Source organism: Nilaparvata lugens, chromosome 1 (assembly GCF_014356525.2).
Source record: "Nilaparvata lugens isolate BPH chromosome 1, ASM1435652v1, whole genome shotgun sequence".
NCBI lineage: Eukaryota > Metazoa > Arthropoda > Insecta > Hemiptera > Delphacidae > Nilaparvata > Nilaparvata lugens.
The window spans coordinates 7,403,774-7,427,991 of record NC_052504.1 but is presented as its reverse complement, the minus strand read 5'-3'; the positions used below and the strand labels follow the sequence as shown (position 1 = coordinate 7,427,991).

The window sequence follows — 24,218 nt, the reverse complement described above, 5'->3', positions numbered from 1 at the left end:
TGTCACAAGTCCCATATCTGTAAAAATTTCAGGAGCTCCGCCCCATCAATGCAAAGTGTGATTTTAGATTCCCAATTATCAGGCTTCAGATACAATTTAAAGAAAAAATTTCGAGTGGAGAAGATTGGGAATGAGAATCTCTACAATTTAATGTTCTGTAACATTTTCACCTAAAATTGAAAATAAGCTCGAAATTCAAGAAAATGTGATTATCCAATTGCAAACTGTTGATTCTATTAAATGATTCACTATGAAGAGATAGCAGGCCTCGTGTGTCTCCAGCGTTATTGCCTTGTCACCAGCTGGCTCAAATCTTTGGATAGTAGACTTGAGATGTGCGGGAACACTAGCGTCAGGTGATCAATTTTCATAATGGCAAGGAAAGTTGTGTGAGTGTGCCACACCAGATTTTTTTGAAAGATGTTTATTAAAAACCATATGTAATATTATCGCTAAATTTGGTGATAAATCTCGCCAAAAGCCAAGATTCACCGTATGGTTTATAAATTTTATAAGAGTTCTTTTAGGTCTGTTCACAGTAATGTCGATCGAAACTTTCCCCCGATGGCAAGACATTGGTTGGTTAGAAGCATGTACGGAAATGTACAGAAAAAAGTGAATAGAGCTGCAGTGTGACTTATGTGTGATACTAATTCGAGATATAGCTAAATGGGCTCCCGCAAACGACTGTGCAACGACCAACCATTTATGTCAGTGATTTTAAACTATGTCTCACATAGCTATGTTTGATTTTATGTAACAACTCTGCAACCGGGCATCAATGACTCAAAATTTTTGCGATGTGCTGGTAAAGAAGGGGGACAAGAAGTATTCAGTTTCTGACGCTTTTTTTAACTCTGAATTCTTCGAAAAGATATGTGATAAAAATTACTCTTACAAGATCAACAAAAATAATAAAACCGAGTATCTTCATTTTCATCCTAATATTAGTTTATTGATTACATTATTCGTTCCAATATTAATATTGTAAAAGTGTTATAAGCGATTGACCAGTACAGCGTTAATTTACACATATATATCAGTACTTACAAAGCAAATGTAAAATTGATTTGAAACTTCTTATAATGCAGATGAAGCAAGATCTTACCCAATGGTTCAAGCTTGGTCCTGTGCACTCTGATAACAAGTTTCCACTGCCATCATAAATTACAGCTGTCGATGAACTGGCACCTCTAAAATGGAAATAGATAATAATAGGCTACAATTCGAAGTCTTGAAAATAGATTTACAGCATTGATTGGAATAATAGTTATATCGAATGAATAGAAACAATACATTTTTCAATGAAGCATTTTTGCTGGAACAGTAGTAATATAATAATAGTGGATGATAATGTCTCTTTTCTGTATAGGGCTACTTGTAATATAATTAAAAAAAAAGGGTACTAAGATTTTTATTTTTATTTCCATTTATTGGATGATAATGATATGCAGCTACTGTTATTATAATTTAGCTTCTTCCCTTCAACATTCTATTGCAATTAGGGTACAGTATTTTCAACGAACATTTTATTTATCACACTGGGTCACTGGTAATAAGAATTTTACTAACAACAGAATAGCTATTTTGTTTATAACGATATTACAGATTGGTAACAGAATAAATTAACTGAAATAATGACTTAATTATAATCAACTGAATAATGGTCAAAAATCAATCAAATAGTGGAAAGCAAGCAATCAACATCTTGATATATGATGAAATAATTTAAGAAAAATCAATATTATAATCCAGTTTTGATGAATTATAATTGAGTTCAATGAGTTTAAAATACGGTATTATATAATTAGGCTATGTAGGTTAAATGGACTGATATGAATCATATTGGAAATTTTTATATTATCGTCTAACTATTTATTGGGAAATTGAATGGTTTCATTTTTGCAATACATACGATCAGTATCCATTACATCTATTATTATTCTTATTATATAAATCTGTATGCTAACCAGGTCATACTACAGTAATTTAATTAATTTAATTAGAGCAATCTATTATCAAATACCGTATGAATAATATATAGGATGATCTAATAATTATCATTATTATTATTATTATTACAAATCCCTAATTTCTTAAAGTTATTGATGCTGGAAATTTAGTTTTCATGTTTACAAAAATTCGCACAGATAAGCTAAAACTTCGAGATAAATTAGAATTTCTTCAGGCAAGTTAATAGGTATTCAATTCTCTAATGCTGACTATTTTTGACACAGTTCATTTTAGTTCAACTGACAAGATTAAGTACTAAATTTTAAATAGACATGATTGTCTCTAATGTGTGAACAGTTTTTTTATAAAACAATTATTCAAGGTTGAACCAAACAATAAATTAAACTCAAACACAAGGAAAAAATGTTGCACTGAAAAACTCTTGACAAATTAGAATTTGAAATAATTATTTGGAGCCAACGAGGTTTGAAGTCCAGTAATGAGGAAAAATGGAAAAAGTTGTAGAATATGGGCTAGTTGGAATTTTTTGACAAATTAAGGTAGAAGTTTTATTAGAAGAATTAAAGTAGAAATTAAGGACTGATTACTTCACTAAAAGACAACATAAAACTGAAAATGAAATTTCTAAAATTAGGAGATTTCAAAAAATTTGCTGCATTTTAAAATAATTGTATTGTATAGCAGAACACTATATAATGCTATCAATCAAATATCATGTTTATCTGTTTGTATGGAGCTCGAGCCTTTTCACAAAATTGTAGATTATTGAAATCGGAATTGGTAGGTCTATTATTACCATAGAGAAAAAAATGTAATAATTCTCTATTCTTATTCTACATCTATGATATTACTCATTATAACATTACCAGTGTATATGCCAACATTTTTGAGTTGAGAATCATTCTAGAGTGATTCATCTAGCCTATTCTATAGTTTTTTTCGGTCAATAAAAGTCTACTCCATAATTTATTGCCGAATCAAGAATAGACCGAGGCTAGTAAAAAACTGTTTACACACAAAAAAAGACACAGAATTTTGTCAGTGGAACTAATAAACCATGTCGAAAGTAGCCAATAGTGGGCAATGGCAGTTAACGGTAGGTATCCAGATGAAAAACTGAAAAAAATAATTCCTGTAAAGTGACAAGTTATTGTCCGAGATAGTAATCGCCTAACACTATTGACAAACCAGAAATTACGTCCACTATAATCCTTACAGCTGACTGATACTGTGACCAATCATTATGTTACGAAAAAACACCACTGTTTGGCAAAAACAATGAGAGTTTAGCATGTAATATCATAATCTCATTTTACTGGCCCGCATTATATTTTTCATCCAAGCTATACAAAAATACACACGTATTTAGGGGAGTTTGATTCTTTAGTTTTTTTGGGAGTTCGAATACAGTTTTTGAATTTCCATAATAGGATGTGAAAGCACACAAGTTACCGACCAGTTAAGACTTCTTCAACTGAAAAAGTCTACTAGATTATTGGTTGACTAGAAAATCTTCTACTCATTTTTAATTCAATCCTGGTCAAGTTCGTAGGGGAGTTTAATTCTTCAGTTTTTTCGGGAGTTCGAATACAGTTTTTGAATTTTCATAATAGGATGTGAATGCACAAGTTACCGATCAGTTAAGACTTCTTCAACTCAAAAAGTCTACTAGATTATTGGTTGACTAGGAAATCTTCTACTCATTTTAAATTCAATCCTGGTTAAGTTCGTCATGCTTAGGATACATTACTTGAGTTTAGAATAATGTTTAAAGTTCTTATTTTTCATTCTTACATTTTCAATTAAAAAAATAGCTTGAAGAACTTTTTCATAAAATTTCATGAATTTATTCGCTACCAATTCTGAAATAGGTCACCCTAAGGATTTCAAATTACGCTCTCAAACTGTATCTCAAAAACTAAAAATCATATAAAAGTTTTCCCTTGAAAATTTATTTCTTTTTGGTAACTTAATAGTATCCAAATAGAAATGCTTCGAAAAATGTCACCAGTAAAAAGTTTCTAAAGAGCGGTACTCAACCTTAAGAACGAGATCTCATTAAAATTGCATGGCATAAGATAAAATATCTTGGAGAAATTTATTAGAATAATTGACAATCTAGAGTAACATTTCTCAAAAAACAATTCGGTTGTCATTGAGAAAAGTAGCAGAAGTTGCTCTTTTGAGTTCTGCAGGACAAAATATTCAGGTACTTTTCTCCTAATTAGTATCAGTTTCTGTTCATCTTTCGACACTCTACTAGTTTTGTTTCTCTCTTTTGTTAACATCTATAATTTTACTATCGTTTATTAAGTTTTTCAAACCTCTTGTTCTTCTTCAATTGCTTAGTTGTATTTACCTTTTTTTGTATTTTGTTATTGTATTTTCCTTAGGTTCACGATTAGATGAAAGATTTGTGAGCCATTTAATTCTTTTTATATTTTATGATGTATACAAATAATTGTGTGTTTTTTTCAATTGTTGTGAAAGTGAAGAAGAATCAATAAATTATTATTGTGGAGTGAAGTGAGTTTCACAAATTCAACGGGCACAAGCTTAAATAATATCAACAAAATAACAGGTCTCTTAATAAATTTTTATAAAGTTCACTACCTGTCTGTCACTGTCCTCAGCCAGTCTGTTTATTATCTTCATCAACTAGTAGCTTAAGAAACATTCAATGGACATACTAAAGCTTTACCAATCATAATATCTTGCCTTCACAAAGAGATAAGGAAACAATAAAAAGTAATGATGTATTGTTTGTATGATGAGGACAGGATTTATGTTTCAATAACAAAATGAAAGTAAATGTTTCATCAAAAACGAAGTCTGTCAATTTTGATTTCAAGCCATTTTATTTGTCTACTCAAATATGTATTTATCAAAATAACTGCCATTTTTTTAAATATGTAACATTAATATGACGAGAAAATGTCATGGAAGAAACATATTTATCATATAGAAATATTTGCAATTCAAATAGAAAATTCTTATTTTCTCAGGAACATAATACTTGTATATTACGTTTACTTTAGTACTTTTACTACGTCTAAAATCATTCAAGAATGCAATGTGGGTTGATATGTTGGGATTGGGTATTAAAAAAGACAGATCTTGTTCCATAAAAAAATCAGAATGGCTCTTTGCCTGTGCGTGCGTAATGGAATGCGCGTGGGTTATTTCGATGAGATGATCAAAATGACCACGGAACTGGCGGGATTCGAAACCACGAGCCAAGCGGTGCAAGCAGACTGAAGTTTGAAACTCTCAATACCAAATCTTCATTCGTAGCCAGCCAGATGCGCTGAGTCAAAACACATATTTCACACAAAAGTTTTTGACAACACTGTCACGTCAAAAGATAAAACATAATGGCATTGATGGCTAAACACGGTGATGGCCACTTAAATGAATTCAATATTAAATTGAATTAAATATCAACTATGGACTCCTGAAAAAATTCACTCAAGAGTAGTATAGTCTGGCACGCAGCCAGGACTTGAGTCTCCTATTAAACTCACTGTCACTCAAATGACGTACAGATGGAGGTAGCATGTTAAACATTTTAATAGCAATATTAGGATAACAGTTCTGAGCCTAAATCAAGGAATATTGACTTCGAGAGCATTTCGAAGTGAGTAGGCACTCTGAAACCCCCTCAGATTCACTGTCAGATTGGTATTCCTAATACCAACCCGGGAAGCAAAGATGAACTGGCTAAAAACTATAAGAATCCCGAGTCTGGCGAAGAGTGGCCTACAGTGCTCCAAATGACCACTGGATGACAATATCCGAACTGCATTTTTCTGCAGCAGAAGAATACTTTCACAGTGTGAAGAGTCTCCCCGTACCATAGATAATGTGGCTATGGAACAGTGAATAATAGGCCATAATCAAATGCTCCTCAAGCACCTCAGTCTTCTCAACAGGTAGACCATACGAGACGATCTTTTGCATTACCACTAGACCAACCCGGCCGGCATTCTATTTTACACGGAGACTGGAAATTTGGGAATAGAGCTATAGAACACTAAAATATGTTATACAACCCAAAAGTCAATAGCGATCTATAGGCTAATAACCTTACATTTTTAATAATGTTCCAATTGACCTAAGGAGTCCTTTTCTTCTTCTTCTTCTTCTTTTGTCCTTTTTTCTGTGGGAGAACTAAGACTAGATTGGTTATTCGAACTGAGCGACACTGCGCTTGTCATAAATATGTCAAGATAGAATATTACCGTACTATAAGAATAAGAATAATTTTATTCCTTCAATGCATAACAATGCTATCGGAAACGTCAATTTGATAATAATACCGTACATAACTTCAGGTTTCAATTTTACAACAGTAAAATGTACATAATAGTAATAATTCATCTATACAAGTTATCTTTCAATAGAATAAAGAATATAACATCAAATAGGATAAAGTCATATAACATAATAGAATAAAGTCATTGATTGATAAAATAGATAATACATCAAAAACATAACAATACAAATATTGAGAACACTTATACTTAAAGAAATATTCTTCCCTGCTTCAATTAAAATAGTTGTCAAATGGTAGATTAAAGAAATCTGAAAGTGAGTACAATGGATTTTCCAATAGGAGGCGCTCTATGTTATGTTTATAAGTTTCAGCTGGTAGGTTCCTGGCTAGTATGGGCAATTTATTGAATAATTTCAATGATACATGATTTGGGCTGGTTGCTATCATATTCAATCTAGTATATGGTACATCTATTTTTGATTTGTTCCTAGTGTTATGACTGTGAATGTCGGTTCTGCAGCTATATGAGCCTAAATTCTTTTTTATTTGTAGGAGAAGTTTGAAAGCGACCATACTGTAAACTGTCATGATTTTCTGTTTTATAAATAGAGGCTTGCAATGTTCCAGATAAGCAACATTGTATATAATTCTTAAATCTTGAAGCCTTCTTCTGGAGCAAGAATACTTTTTGAACCTCTGGAGCGAAGCCCCACAAGACTAAACCATATATATATATAAGTGCTTTGATTCTATAAAGTAACTGTGATTAGAATCAATGTAGACTATAGAGGCAGAACCAACTTACTATAGTAATAGTTGAAAAATTCAATATTTACTTCATGCAATCACAAATCATTAATTTAGTGATAGCCCTGGTAACAGCTCTGGTAATTTTTCAACTTATTTTTATTTTAGTGATGCTAGAAAAGTGAAGTCCATTTCCAGGTAGATTATGAAAGTCGGATCAAAACTACTGTATATAAAATATATTCATACTGTCCATCAGCCCTACCACATTGGTAAAACTTTCTTAATCACAGCATGGGTTAGTGGAGGCTTACCAAGTGCATTGCTCACCCTGACCAGCAAAATAACGGCTTTTGATTGTGTGCCACATTCAATATGGACTGCAGAGCTTGATAAGTGTATGGCAGTGCTGCAACTGTGTTCAAAACAATCATAACTATTTGCAAAACAGGAAAAAACTCCCTCTCTTAAGGGAGCTACATCACGAGAGAGTTTAGAGTGGCGTCTCTCCTGGAGAAGCGGGACGAGCAGCTGATATTATAAGACTCCCTTAAAAATGAGGGAAGATTCCACGGTTTCTGACTGCGGAGAAGACTGAGGTCCGGTTGCACAACAACCGGTTAAATTTTAACCGTAATTAATTTCACGAGAACCAATCAGAAAAGGCGTTTTTGAAAAGACTGCTTCTCTGATTGGTTCTCGTGATATTGATCACGGTTAAAATTTAACCGTCTTTTCAAAAACGCCTTCTCTGATTGGTTCTCGTGAAACTAATTACGGTTAAAATTTAACCGGCTTTTCTGCAACCGGCACTGAGCAAGTAACAAGTAAGTGGAGCATGGTGTTCCGCAAGGCACAGTACTTGACCCTTGCTTTTCATCCTTCTGATAAATAATATTCCAGGGAATAGGAAGCAGAGTCTCTATGCAGCAGATTAATAACCTAGTAGATTGATGACCTAAAGACTTTATGTAGCAGGTACCGTACACAGTAACTATTGGAATATTATCAGACAAAAGGTTTTTTACATGTTAACTGGTGGATAAGAGTGCACCGAGTGAGGAAATTTTGTGAGCGTTAAAGGAGAAACCAATCACCAGGCTACTTTATTCTTGAAGGACTTGTTGATGAGTCCCTCTTCTGATTCTTCTGAGGGGCCACCTACTGAACAAGATTAGGAGGCTGATTTAAAAATAATGGAATTGGCTGTCTGACTCTCACCTTCCCACCACAGTCAGCGAGAATGACAATCATCGAAAGTGAGTAAGGGTTGGTTTCAAACTTCAAAGCAGGATGCTCTATAAAAATAGATGATTTTGTATAAACTCCTGTCAATCAAGCATTTTCATTCTAATGGCTTGAGGCATATTATCCATGTCTATAGAAGCAGAATTCCACAGTCTAAGACGAATGAAAACGCTGATTATAGGTTTTGACAACTGACATTTACAATTTATCCACATTAACAAAAACTCCTGAGAGAAGTTCGATGATGTTGGCACAGACAAAGGATGAAGCCATGTCAATATTTTAATACAGGATTATAGAGATAATAATAGGCCTATATAGGTGCAACAGCGGAGCACTGAGATCAATAGAATGTTGTCCTTTTATAAAGTTGATTCAATAAAGCATGCCTAACACAAACACGTTTTGTCAAGGCTAACATACCAATTTAACTCGTAATTAAGAAAACAATATTATCAATGTAGGTAATTTATTCTCATTTGCCTCATTTTTAAACACATCTTACTAATGTTTAAAACTTATGTGGAATGGGATTATTGAAATAACAGTCAAAATTTATAGTAACAAATCTAAATCAGGCTAAATTCATGTAAATCACTCGATCCAATGTCATGAAAATGTATTATTACAGCTAGCATAAGGTAACATGCTGTAAATTAAGTTAACATTTCATAATACTTTCTGTACACAATCATTCAAATTGATAGAAACAAAATGTTGATAATTACCCCTCAATCCCACCAATGAAGACGCTTTCTTTATCTATATTGGTCATAGTTTCTAGAAAATCACAACAAAAACTAAAAGATTTGAGAATCGAACAAAGTAAGGAGACTGAACACGCCGCTAATTTGTGTTTACGTTTACATTTGCTCCTAACCTACAAAGTACAAGCTAAAACAGAAAACAGACTTCCAAGTTTCACTATACACAAGCACGTTCACTGATACAATAGGCTCTGATAACGTGATAATTCAAGGCAGAAAGCAACAGCTACACAGAACACTGAGCAACTGTTGCAAATTGCAATCTTGCAGGAAATAACAACAAAATACTGGATCGAAGTTGAAACTATTGATACATAGCAAGTATCAATATTTTAGGGCCAATAAATCGATATATTTTTATCAATTTTCAAATTCTAGTATCGATATTACTCTACCAATTAGCTATAGTGTGGTTCACGTTATAATGGCAGTGAATAAAGATAGAAGAATAGCGAAGCCGATTCTTTACATTAATTTATTATACTTCTACACTGTCAGAAGCATAATTGTCATCGTTGTAGACCTAGAAAAGGATCGTGCCACCGGCTTCCTTGAATGATAGACAAGGATAGCAAAACCAAAGTTGATCGAATACTGTCATTATAACTTGGACCACACTATACCAATATTTTTTACTGTTATAGACAAATACCTTAAAGATGCATATCTCTTTAAGGTCTTTGGTTACAGATATATCTATATATTGAAGAGTTGCTTGTAATATAAAATACTATTGTTTTGGAATATGGATCAATTTATTTTGATATTCGTAAAAATGGTAGGATGTTTGTATTTTCAAAAATATCGAGATAGCGGGGTTTAGGGCCCAGATATATCGATCATTTTACTTCCGATATTTTGGTATTGAAAATTTATCGATATCTTCCACCATCGATATGTTGCTATGTTGGAGACCGATATCGATAAATCGGTCTCCCAATATCTTAGGTAATTTTGCAATCTGCACGCTGGTTGGAGACGGGAAAATCCTTGGATTATCGCGCTTTAGCGCAGGAAAAAACCGCTAGTACCGTATCATAATACTGTTTTCATGACAGTTTTAGAAGCGACTAACTATTGTTTATATTTATTATTAAATATTATCATCTATCTAGAAAAGAGGGTTACCGCATCTTTTATCTACGATACTATTCTATTTTCAAATAGGATAAACATAGCCTAGCTATATTTCCAGGGTACAGATATAGAACTCAGACACACCAAACAAATATATCATTATATAAGCAGCATCAGGTCTTTTTAATCGCAAACTGGTAACTAAACGCACCTTCCACTAACTGCTTATAAGCCGGGTACACACTTGTCATGCAGCGTTCCGATCCGACTCATGTTCGATTTTTCTGTAGTAATATGATGGAAGGGAGAGACTTGCCGCATTCAAGTCCGTTGTTTATTTTTCCGTCATACAGTCTTTCGCCTGTATGATCGAAATGCTGCATGATAAAGGTAGGCGCACACAGATCGTCATCGGACGGACGGCACGCATCGGACGGTTAGGTTTGATGCAATGTTTTCAATTGGAGTGCGCATACATATCCGCATCGTATAGGTATGCGCACTCCATTTGAAAACAATGCCTCAAATCTAACCGTCCGATGCGTGCCGTCCGTCCGATGACGATCTGTGTGCGCCTACCTTAAGTATGTCCCCACATTCGTGACAAGTAAATATAAATATGAGTATATTTATTGGATAATATTAAAAATTAAATATATATATATATATATATATATATATATATATATATATATATATATATTGGCAGGTACGTGGAGGTTATTGTTGGAGAGGATTATGCAAGATGCAAGTCAAAACAACCGGTATGTAAAAGGTGAAATTTATTACTAGCTTGGCTCTTTAACATCCATAAAAACATTGAGGCTCACAAACATATTATTCTAACAAACAGTCTTCTCATCAATGATAAAAATTATTCAGATAGTCCACATAAAGACAAAAGTTTAAATATTATTATTGCAAAAAATATACAACGGAAAGTAAATGCAATTGAATTCAGTATACTGGAAATACGTTATTCTTAATCATACAACTTAAAATATATGAGGTACCTGCATTCAACAGAAACATGGTTTATAAAAAATCATGCAGCATGAATATATGAGTTACATTTAACAAAAACGTTATTTGAATGTAACACACTTCTTTGAATCTTTCATACACATCAATCAGTGGGAAATCAGTTCACTTTAGATAAAAATATTATTTTTAAAAAATCCAGTCAGTATCATACATGTATCATGTTTGTAGCGTTTACTTGTTTATTTTAATCTCGTTGCCGTTAATTATATCTAGCTATTTTTTGTGGGCACTTTGGTTATCACAGTTTTGACTTCAGTGTAAGCTTGCAGGCCATACTCAGCCAGTTCTCTGCCATTTCCAGACATCTTGAAGCCGCCGAATGGACCTTGAGCTTCAATAACATTGTAACAGTTCACCCTGAAACAAGGAAGATATTTATTATTTATAAAGCTCTATATAATAGAGTTTAGGGTTCGCGCTGGATGATCTGAAGTTTTCATTCGTATAAGTTAATATTTATATGTCTGCTAATCTCGTTATAAGAGTAAACACTTGAGAATCCGACTCCACTAATTATTTATCATATATAAACATATGGCAAGTGGCCGATACGATCAAAAAAATAGTGTTAGAAGACAGGATTCTGGAGCAGATTTCAAATTTCAAATATTTAGGCTGCGACATCACATATGATTACGACCAGAATGTCCAAAAAAAAGATATCAAAATTCAACCTGGTATGCGGAGCAATCACTCGATCCCTTAAAGGTAGAGCCCGGAAGAAAACCTTGATTAAATTTTATAGAGCCATGGCGATACCCACTTTGACTTACGGAAGTGAAGCATGGGTGCTGACAAGGAAGTCAATAAAAATAAAACAACTGACATCAATTTCAGTTTTAATAGAAATTCAAATGAGCCTTCCCTTAAATTTTTGGGTCTTCACTTAGACCAATGTTTGTCATGGAATGCTCACCTAGATTATATATCTGGCAGATTGGCCAAGGGCATGTACATGTTACGAAGAATCAGTGCAACTGTTAATTCATCTGTTCTACTGAATGTTTATTTTGCACACATCCAAAGTGTTTTAATGTATGGTATAACTCTTTGGGGGAACAGTGTGAAAGCCAAATCAATATTTATCCTCCAAAAAAAGGCAGTAAGAATAATTTCCAATATGCCATCTAAAACACACTGTAAGCCGCTTTTTGTCAGCCTTCGGATATTAACTGTACCATCATTATATGTCCTATATGTATTATGTTATGTGCATAGTAATTTGAATAGATATAAAAGAAACAGTACCTTCCACCACTTTAATACAAGAAACAGTCATAAACTGAGAGTTCAACAATACTCACACACAAAATCACAAAACAATGTATATTATATGTCAGTCAAGTTATACAATCATACTCCTGACCATCTAAAGCAGCTGCCACTCAATAAATTTAAGCGGGTTTTAAAAGAAGTATTACTTGCTAAGTGCTTGTACACTATAGGCGAATATTTTGAGTTTGACTGGAGTTAGGTGTTACAATGCTGTAGCATACATCCTAACATTTAGTATATTTTTTACTAATAGCTTTAAGTTTTGTTGTGAACCTTTCATTGTTTTATGTTGTCTGACAATGGTCCATGTATTATTGTAATATTTATGACCAATAATATATTTATTTATTTTATTTATTTAAGCTTGAATCAAGAATACAGAGAGCAGAGATGCGATTCCTTAGACAAGTCAAAGGATGCACAAGAGAGGATCGGATTCGGAATGAAAATATAAGAAGAGAATGTGATGTCCAACCAGTGTTGAGTTTGATGAAAACATATAGAAATAAGTGGTCAGATCATGTCCTTAGAATGCCTGAAGACCGTTTCCCATTGAATGCCCCACTCCACAAGCCAATAGGCAGAAGAAGTATTGGTAGACCAAGGAAGAGATGGACGCCGGAACAGGCTTGAAAAGCCTAATCCATGACGATGATGATGATGATGATGATGATGATATAAAACACAGTGGTTAACCTTGGAGTTACACGTGACTCAAAACTTCTTTTCAACGAGCAAAAAACTTCTCAAACTTCTTTGACTCCACTAATGACTTCTTCTATGACTCCACTAATTATCATATACAAAACACAGTGGTTGACCTTGGAGTTACATGTGACTCAAAACTTCTTTTCAACGAGCAAAAAACTTCTCAAACTTCTTTGACTCCACTAATGACTTCTTCTATGACTCCACTAATTATCATATATAAAACACAGTGGTTGACCTTGGAGTTACACGTGACTCAAAACTTCTTTTCAACGAGCAAAAAACTTTTCAAACTCCTTTTTATGTTGATAAAATGGTTAGGAAGGCACGGAGACAACTTGGTATGATGAGCTGATTCACCAGAGAATTCAAGTCCCCACGTTCCTTTTGTTTGCTCTACTGCACATTAGTGAGGAGTGTACTGGAGTATGCCTCAGTGATCTGGCAGAGAGAAAGGATCACTTCATCACAAAAAATCGAGGCTGTCCAAAGACAATTTGTCAGAATGTTGTGTGGAAGATGTTTCTCTCAATTTCAAGGACTGCAGTTCCAGTACCGGGAGGCCCGAAACTTGGCAAATTTAGAGTCCTTGCAGTGGAGAAGGAGGAAATTTAAAGCAAACTTTTTCCAAAAATCTTTGCATGGAGTTCAGGGACACTCTGTGGAGAGTGTTGGGATTGTTGTACCATCTCATGCGTTCAGGAGGCACCGACCCTTCAAGCCAGGCATCAAAAGTGACGTCTCTCCAGTCGAAAGATGCACCCAGATATCCAACATTTTGTCACCTGATATTGACTTTTGTTTACCACAAATCGACTTCACGAGGATGCTGAGTGCCCTTCGAGAGAGCTTCGACTGAACTTCAACTCAGCTACCATCCTGACGTGTGCAGCATACTAAGGCAATTTCTAAGCTGTTCTGCTGCACTAGATTTTCTGCTGCACAAGTCTGAGTTTCTTTTCAAGTTAAAAAATTTTCAATAATTAATACAGTATTTTCCAGTATTTATCAGTGATGATTAGGTGAAATAATTTATTCAATTTGGTTTTCAACTTATCTAAATTCATTATTATTATCAAACGAAAATCCAAATTAAATGCTGTAATTTTTAATAATTTATTGTAATAATCAATTCATTAGCATTTGAATAATTGCAATATCTCAGTAATTTCCATCTGTTATCTAAATTCTAAATTCCTAGTTTATATATATTTTGGACTCAAAATTAGACAAAACTTAGCCAATGAAGTGATAAGCATAACCTATTTTTGGTCAATTTCTATCTAAATTTGGGAAAGGAACAGTTTTGGGCTTTAAGCCTGTTGTTTTCCTTTCCCAAATCATTCATAGTTGAGAATGATATTGTATTTATCAATGTATAAATGAATAAATAAATAAATAGATAACCGTACAAAAAACTAATTGTTATAATTAATACATATTATGTAGCCTATATCTTTAGATACAAATAAATGAATATAAGAGTCTAAAGGTCGCCTCCCGATGTTTCGAAACCCACATAAAACTGTAGGTACACTCATATCTCATCATCTCTATCAATCATTGTATAATAAATAAGTATAATAATTGTGAATGTCAATAAATTGAATAAATAATATGATTTGTATTAGTATTATAAATGAAATAAATTATACTTATTATCATCATCATCATCATTCCTTTCATTACCCTAGCACAAAATATTAATCAATTCTATCTCAAATAAATATCTATATAAATTAGCATAATTTAGATGTGAAATTTTTGTAGTTCATTATACTTCTACATAGTCTAGAAACAATTTGGCCACGGTGTGGAGTAAGAGAAGGAAAGAGATTAGCCTAATGGCAGACAAGGATAACAAACCAATGGTTATCAGATTATGATGACTTTATAACCTGAATCTGACTATAGAGCTCACGTGAACATTACCCTCAAAAAGAAAAAATGCTAACTCACCAAACAGTTCCAGCTCTGACGCCCTGTACAATAGTGTTTGCATTATCTATGTTATTTGTATAGACGGCAGCTGCTAATCCATACATAGAATCGTTGGCGCGCTCAATCACTTCGTCCAGGGTTTTGAACTTCAATATTTGTTGAACCGGACCGAATATCTACGAAGAAAGCAGAATGAATAAATTTCAATTTTAAAATATAGGCATACATAAAAATCCATACATATAAATCCTAATCCATACATAGATTCGTTGGTTCGCTCAATCACTTCATCCAGTGTTTTGAACTTCAATATTTGTTGAACCGGACTAAATATCTAAAAAAAAAGCAGAAAAATAGATTTTCAATAAGAAATATAGGCCTACTATGAATGCTTACAAGGCTTCTATGCAATTTATCTTGTCATCGAAAAACTAGACACATATACATATTGATTGAATTCATAAAAGCGAGAAAGAGATGATGAAAACTAACAAAAATCCAAGAATCTCTGTAAAAGATCAATGCTCCAAATTTGAAACAGAATCTTGGTTTTTTATTAAAGCTTTAGAAAAACCTTCAGCCTTTCAAAATCTTGAAATTTCAAGTATAGAATTAAGCAAAAGGTACTTTTTGTCGTTTCAATAAACTCAGCACATGACATGAAAACCCATTTTTCAACTTCATATTGAAAATATCGATTTGATTATTGTTGATGTTCTTCAAAGAAAAGAAAATTTTAAACCAGATAGTCTGGGCTTAGGAAACCAACCACAAACGATTGCAATATTATTTCAAGTTACAAGTTTATAATAAACCACCAATATTCATTTTTTTAGGGGTACTGATCACTGAAACACAATATACATTATTAACAACCATAGTAATAGTAATTTTCAATTGCAGTAAAAATGGAGGGAACTTGATATTTTTATTGTGTTTAAATTACCAAACAAATACAGTAAAATCTACTGGCTGTTGGGCCGACAATCACAACTCTCATAGGACAACAAAATATTGATCTACAAACAAATTCTAAAACCTGTCTGGACGTATGGAATCCAGGTTTGGGGATGCTCTAGAACTTTAAACATCAATCAGATTCAAACATTTCAGAACAAAGTACTGCGGAACATGGTGAATGCGCCCTGGTACATAAGGAACAGCGATTTGCACCGAGATCTGCACAACCCCTAAGTGACCAGTGAGATAAGACGATTGGCAGCCCATCATGAGTCACGTCTTCATCAACACGACAACACCGAAGTCATCCAACTACTAGACAGCACTGAACTCACAAGGAGGTTGAAGATAACAACGCCCTTCGAGTTGGTGTAGTGCTAGTGAATCGAAAAAGTATATAAAATAAATGTGTAGTGAACGAATTTAAAGTAGTGAAATTATAGATTAGAACTGTAGGCTTCACTGGAAGACTTTAGCAATAAAAATTAATATTTTAGGATAAGAAATAAGAGAACAAAATTAATGGTTACAAGGCTTCTATGCAATTTATCTTGTCATCGAAAACTAGACACATATACATATTGATTGAATTCATAAAAGCGAGAAAGAGATGATGAAAACTAACAAAAATCCAAGAATCTCTGTAAAAGATCAATGCTCCAAATTTGAAACAGAATCTTGGTTTTTTATTAAAGCTTTAGAAAAACCTTCAGCCTTTCAAAATCTTGAAATTTCAAGTATAGAATTAAGCAAAAGGTACTTTTTGTCGTTTCAATAAACTCAGCACATGACATGAAAACCCATTTTTCAACTTCATATTGAAAATATCGATTTGATTATTGTTGATGTTCTTCAAAGAAAAGAAAATTTTAAACCAGATAGTCTGGCTTAGGAAACCAACCACAAACGATTGCAATATTATTTCAAGTTACAAGTTTATAATAAACACCAATATTCATTTTTTTAGGGGTACTGATCACTGAAACACAATATACATTATTAACAACCATAGTAATAGTAATTTTCAATTGCAGTAAAATGGAGGGAACTTGATATTTTTATTGTGTTTAAATTACCAAACAATACAGTAAAATCTACTGGCTGTGGGCCGACAATCACAACTCTCATAGGACAACAAAATATTGATCTACAAACAAATTCTAAAACCTGTCTGGACGTATGGAATCCAGGTTTGGGGATGCTCTAGAACTTTAACATCAATCAGATTCAAACATTTCAGAACAAAGTACTGCGGAACATGGTGAATGCGCCCTGGTACATAAGGAACAGCGATTTGCACCGAGATCTGCACAACCCCTAAGTGACCAGTGAGATAAGACGATTGGCAGCCCATCATGAGTCACGTCTTCATCAACACGACAACACCGAAGTCATCCAACTACTAGACAGCACTGAACTCACAAGGAGGTTGAAGATAACAACGCCCTTCGAGTTGGTGTAGTGCTAGTGAATCGAAAAAGTATATAAAATAAATGTGTAGTGAACGAATTTAAAGTAGTGAAATTATAGATTAGAACTGTAGGCTTCACTGGAAGACTTTAGCAATAAAAATTAATATTTTAGGATAAGAAATAAGAGAACAAAATTAATGGTTAATTCTAGTGAATAGTTTTAATAGAAATAATTGAAAAAATTACCAATGATTGGTTTGAAAAATATTGCAATATTATGGGCTATTTGATATATGATGTAGAATACCCTTTAACCTGAAGAAACATGTGAATCTTACTCAAAGTTGTACAATTAACTTTGAAGTCAAGCTTTATTGAACGAACCTCTTCCCGAGCAATCCTCATGTTATCGGTGACATCAGCGAATACAGTGGGCTCGATGAAATACCCTTTTGAGTTCACTTTATTTCCGCCACTGACAACCTTGGCTCCCTCCTTTTTACCGCTTTCAATCAGGTCAAGAATCTTGTTCATTTGTTCTTCATCAACCTGAAACCAGAGAGAGTTTCCTTAACACAAATTTCAACAATACATTTGCTGTATTATAGTATACAACTCACTGCCAACACACAAGGAATCTTATGTTGGCAGTGCCAAATATTAACATAGATGTTATTGCTACCCTCAAGTTATAATCAATGTCTATTATTGTATGCTCTTATTGTAAAAATATGTATTTGTGATTTTTGGCAATAAATTCAATTGAAAAGTATGTTACTGAAATACTGCGCCTATAAAATCATTTACTCCAGACGGGAAAATAATTCAATAGGCTACGAGACCATATTAAGCGTTTTCAGGCGGCATTTTTAGAGTCGGCAGGGCAGAAAGATATGTGATTGGCTGATTGAGTTGGCGCCTGAAAAACCCGCTTGAAAAAATGCTTAATATGGTCTGGCCCTAAAAGATAAAATAATAGAAATGGTAAAACTATTTCAATGACAGAATAGAATAGAATGACTTTGTACTAGATGACAGTAATGTCATTTAATTGAAGATGTCATTTAATATAATTTTATTGACATTGATGTCAATAACTTTTAGTTTCCCAATAATGACCACCAGAAAACTATGAAATCAGTAATGTAATACAGCTAAATTGATATTTATGAATTCATACATTATATTGTATTAGTTCAACTACAATATTGTGACAGATCACAATTAATTGATTCTTATGACATTGATATAGTTGAATTCCCAGCGTGATTCTCCAGTATTCATTTCAATAATCTCACGACATAAATAAATCTAAAATTAGATTGACAAAAGATTCATTCACTGGAGAAACGCCACAAGAATTGACAAGTGAATTAGAAAAAATATAATTTCTAAATGAATATTAATTTGGGAACTACTATATTCATTAACGTACAATAATTGAACGATTTTACAAGGAGAATTCCTCTTTTTGGCAGAATATATTTTTCGATCGATGCTTGGAAAAAAATTTATTTGATGAGCCTCAGATATTTTACTTAGATCGTACTTTTTGAAATACCGTTCTATTCCATCATTTGTTGAGTTGATCAGTTGCGACCTGAAAAACTCTGACACCAGACCTGAGCCAGCCAGGTCACTCGATATTATTATTATTATTTGTTGAGTTCAGAGAAGGCAGATCATGAAACTCCAGGGGAGAACAGTTTTGGATTGTACCTGTTGGGTCTCCCCATTCATCTTAAAGAGTTTTGTATCATTGAATAGATGAAATTTTGCTCTACTTCATTATTGAAATAGAATTATATGATCATAATGGATCGATTGATGAATTACCTGATAATTGATAATTACCTGATAATTGACCGAAGCGAACCTGAGGTCTTAGTTTCGACTCGATCGGATTTTGTCTGTTTGTTTGTTTGTACCGCAGTTACGGTCGCAGTTATTGTCCGATTTGGATAAAATTTGGTATACAAGTTCTTTGAAACAAGGCGCAGAAACGTATGTGTAACGATTTTTGATAAGACCACCGGTTTTTTTGTAATTTGATAAACCGCAGACAAACCTCCTTCCAGAAAGTAACTTATCCGTATCTAGTGTCGTTATTTTGCAAGATACAGCAATTTTTATTCTTTTCAAAATGAAAGATCATTGTATTTACAATATGTTAAGAGTAAATCTTTTCCAAAATAGATATAAATAAGAGCATTTGCTCTCATTTTTTATAATAGAACTAGTGCCGCTCTAAAATGTGCTGTATTTATTAATAATTGTAGAAAACGTCTCACTTGACTGCACATTTTTTCCCCTTTTCAACACGAAATTTCCCTGTTTCATAGACGAATAGTTTCTGGAAAACTATTTGCTTTTGTTTTTAGTATGAGATCTGAAACCGAGTTCTGAGCACTTAACATTCTGCATATCATAACAAGCCATAACATTAGAACCACTTTCCATCAAAATTAAAACCATCATTAGCTATCTCCTGTCATTGTCTCACTATTGTCTGTAAGACGATTCATCGTATAAATTGCCTACTGCATATTCCATTTCTCCGTCAGTTGACAATATCTTATAATTAATTATTAAAAAGTTGTAATATAGGTTAATATTGTAAATATGGGGACAATGTGAAAGTACTTCCTCAAAATAAATTTATAAGTCCGATGTCCCTGGAAACATTGTCACTAGCATTTCAATGGAAAAATAATAGATGACATTGCTAAATCTTCACAATATACTGTACTTTCATAAGGGCCCTTCACTTTGATTTGAAAGTTGTATTCATGAGCGAGGTCTTCTGTTCGCAGAACTACTAGTTAATCATAGTGAATTGATAAATTACCTGTGGACCTTGTTCGACATTCATATCGAAAGGATTGCCAACGACCCTCTTCTTGGCTCTGGCCGCACTGCGAGCGACAAACTCGTCGTAAATTGATTCCTGGACGAATGTTCGCGAACCAGCACAACAGCACTGGCCCTGTACATCACACCACAAATGATACATCTACTATTTCTATACTTACTCAATTTTTCAAATTATTTACAAATGTATATCTACTATACCTACTTCTAATTATTTCCTACCTTACTACAAACACTGGCTGCTGATTGTCCGTACTTGAAACCTAGTTGATAAAAATATACAATTTACGATACAAATGACACTGAAAACACTTCATTTATATGCTACTTTTGTACAAATTTAATAAAAAAATATAAAAAATCTGGTGTGGCGCACTCACACAACTTTCCTTGCCGTTATGAAAATTAATCACCTGACGCTAGTGTTCACTCGCATCTCAAGTCTACTATTCAAAGATCTGAGCCAGCTGGTTACAGGACAATAACGCTGGAGACACACGAGATCTGCTATCTCTTCGTAGTGAATGATTTAATAGAATCAACAGTTGCCAATAGTTTGCAATTGAATAATCACATTTCAAAATTTCAACTTGAAAATGACCTAAGTTATGGTCGAGACTAGTCGTTGAAATATTTTAAAGTTTTTAATAATAAAGGATACTACAAGTTTTTATTAAAATGACACTGATTAAATCAGTTTGTTTGCTTTAGATTAAACTCAGCTCTGTTTATTTAGCTTTGATTACATCAGTGTCATTTGTATCGTAAATTGTAAATTTTTATCATCTAGGTTTCAAGTAACATTGGTAGATAAGATGATGGGGTAGTCCTTGTGCTATTTTTCTTCCAAATTTAGATGATGACACAGTCCAAGATGAGGTTAGACTTTCACGAACAATTTCTTTATAATTTCAGTCCAAAAAAAAACATGGGAACTAAGCAACACTTTTGTGTCACTCGAATTGTATTGTAACAAGCGAAGCGAGTTACTACTTTTGATTTGAGGTTCGCTTCATTGTCGGTTTTTGGATTTGAATCAAGTTTTGGAATTGAATAATAATTGCGTTTATTTAGAGATGTATTAATTGAATGTATGAGGACAGTTTGTTTGCATGTTCGACAATAACTTTCTAATGCTTTTATAAAACAACGTCAAATTCTCAACATATATTCTTTGAACCAGTATACAGATCGAACCCGTTAGTCAAAGGAACTGACTCACTCCGACCTTCTTGAACAGTTAATATTACATCAATAAACCTGTATCAGCTACCGTCTATAGAAGGCATTGACAAGACAGAGGATTGGCAACGTTGTTCTCCTATCTTTCTCTACTGCCATTATAACGTGGACCTCACTATAGTGCAGAATCACCGGTATTGAATGTCAATAAGTGTAAACCTGCGTTTACACCAAAGTTATTAACAAAATGTTTATTTTTCTGTCCTTATAGATTCTATTAGATTGAACATAACTTATCATACATTCTTGAGGAACAAGATAACATTTAGAGTAAGAAAAAAATTTAGTAATTTCATTACATATTACAATTCAGCTGATTTTTTACTGCGGATGATGCCCACATGAGCTTGTTGCTTGTGCGTGGGTAATGGGAAGTGCGAGGGTGAATTTTGAGACGATCAAACATCCATGCCTATTTAATGGGATTCGGCGGGATTCGAACCCACGACCAGGTAGCACTAGCAGACTGAAGGGTGCAACTCCTTAGTCTGGCCGGGAATTATTTATAACTCAATTATTAATAACTCTAAGCAACTTGTAATATTCCTCTTGTCTTTCCATTGCTTTCAACAGAACAGCTGACAGTATATTAGCGGCATTTTGAGCTGGATATCTCCAGCCGAAATAGTTAGCCGAGATCACTAGTGTTCTAAAGATAGAAAATAATGACTTTCTATATCTAATGACCAAGCAAAGTCTGCACAGTAATCTCCACTGGGCCACACAACAATGATGATGCCTTTCGACTGAGTCATTGTCAATATTGTAGAACCGTTCCATAATTGAATAAAAACACACATATGTTGTCAAATTCTACACAGTTTAAACTTAATCAGATTAAACTTATACAGATTAAACTTAATCAGATTAAACTTATACAGATTAAACTTAATCAGATTAAACTTATACAGATTAAACTTAATCAGTTTGAACTACGTAGAATTTGACAACATATGTGTGTTTTTATTCGATGAAGACTTTATCAATTATAGATTATGATTAAATAGTATTAATTCGAGTTTTATTTCAACAACTTAGGTAAGGTAAGATGTTTATTACTTTACCATGTTGAAGAACAGAGCGGAATGGGCTCCTTCAACAGCAAAGTCGAGATCGGAATCTTCTAGAATAATGTTGGGAGATTTTCCTCCTAATTCAAGGGTGACTCTTTTCAAGTTTGAGGCTCCGGCACCCTGTTTGATTTTCTTTCCAACCTGCAAAAAGCCGAAGAAAGATTCAATGTTATACTCAAACAGTGAATTAATTAAAAAATTGATTATAAAGAATGTCTGCATTTGGATAAAAATACTTGTAAGTTAGAAGGAAAGAAACGCCAAGTGATGGATTATTAATTCAACAGCTACAGTACTGTCAGATTTTAAATTTCAAGTTATTAATGCCTACATTAATATAATTGAATGAAAAATGAGTAATACCATAGAGAAACGATAGCACAAGTAGATATCCCAAGGTATAGGGCGTTTATGTCGCAACTTTTACTGTTATCCCAAGCTGATAGTTCACGTAGTTCTTTCCTATGCAGCTGTGTGATGCTGGTAGTCTCTCAAATGGTGCCGTTCATACACTATCACCCCAACAAAACAGTAAAAATTGATAATAATCGACAGTAATCGGCTTGAGATAACAGTAAAAGTTGCGACATAAATTCCCTATACCATGGGATATCTACTTACGCTATTGTTTCTCTATGGTAATACTGAATGCCTGCATTTGATTGGATACAAACACTTGTAGATTAGTAGGAAAGTAGCGCCAAGTGATGGATCATTTATGCAACAGCACTGTCAGATCTTAAATTTCAAGTTATAAATGCCTACATTAATATAATTAAATGCAAATATTTCTCCTTTAGAAGCAAAGTAGCATCAATGGATTATTAATTCAACAGCTACAGTACTGTGAGATTTTAAATTTCAAGTTATAAATGCCTACATTAATATAATAAATGCATATAAATAAATACATTATATAAATAAATACATTAATATAATAAGCATCAATGGATTATTAGTACAGCAGCTACTGCCATATCTTCAATTATATCAAGATCCTCTTCCACAGCACTCAATGACTCCAGACAGATTCATAAGGAAACCATTTTCTGCCTTTATTAATAATGAATTATTTACTATACAGTCATCTTTCATCATTAGAAATGAAACACAGTTGAGATCATTTATCTTTTCACCAGTTTAAAATGTTGTATGTATTGAGTTAAATAATTATGTCTTAAAATCATCAACAGTTATAAATAGTGTCTTACAGTCGTTTTACATAATCAGAAATGAAACACAGTTGAAATCATATCTTCTCAACAGTAGAGATCATACCTTTCTTGACATTGGAAAGAAAAACTATCATATTCGCTTTTTACACATTCGCTTTTTCTAGACTCGTGTTTTCGATGAAGCACACACTTGTATTATGACAAAGTATTAAAACATGTAGATTAGACAAACATAGACAAACATATTAAAACAAATATTAAACATGTAGCATGAATCAGTTGCTGTTTTAGCGCTTTGAAAAAGGGCATGAGAAGATAGATTCAATGTTGTTCATGCCTCAAATTGATGTTTAAGTTTTTATAGGAAATAGATTTCATATCAGAAATTCATTTGTTTAATTTTTCTTCCTGGTGACTCTTGAAGAGTA

The 24,218-nt window shown here is 33.3% G+C and overlaps 2 protein-coding genes across 2 annotated transcripts in view; both read right to left on the bottom strand.

The window, feature by feature from the left end:
* The window catches only part of LOC111056581 (N-acetyl-D-glucosamine kinase), a 41,371-nt gene extending 32,053 nt beyond the window's left edge, over positions 1-9,318 (bottom strand). Inside the window, exons 1-2 of the mRNA XM_039429105.1 lie at positions 8,974-9,318; positions 1,109-1,193 (exon numbers count right to left, since the gene is read on the bottom strand). Of these exons, the coding sequence (XP_039285039.1) occupies positions 1,109-1,193; positions 8,974-9,020 (132 nt within the window). The 5' untranslated portion in view covers positions 9,021-9,318. The remainder of the gene's footprint in view (positions 1-1,108; positions 1,194-8,973) is intronic.
* Positions 9,319-10,854: 1,536 nt separating this feature from the next.
* The window catches only part of LOC111063401 (aldehyde dehydrogenase, mitochondrial-like), a 28,687-nt gene continuing 15,323 nt past the window's right edge, over positions 10,855-24,218 (bottom strand). Inside the window, 5 exon segments of the mRNA XM_039429080.1 lie at positions 10,855-11,490; positions 15,076-15,233; positions 17,814-17,978; positions 20,278-20,415; positions 22,607-22,756. Of these exon segments, the coding sequence (XP_039285014.1) occupies positions 11,343-11,490; positions 15,076-15,233; positions 17,814-17,978; positions 20,278-20,415; positions 22,607-22,756 (759 nt within the window). The 3' untranslated portion in view covers positions 10,855-11,342.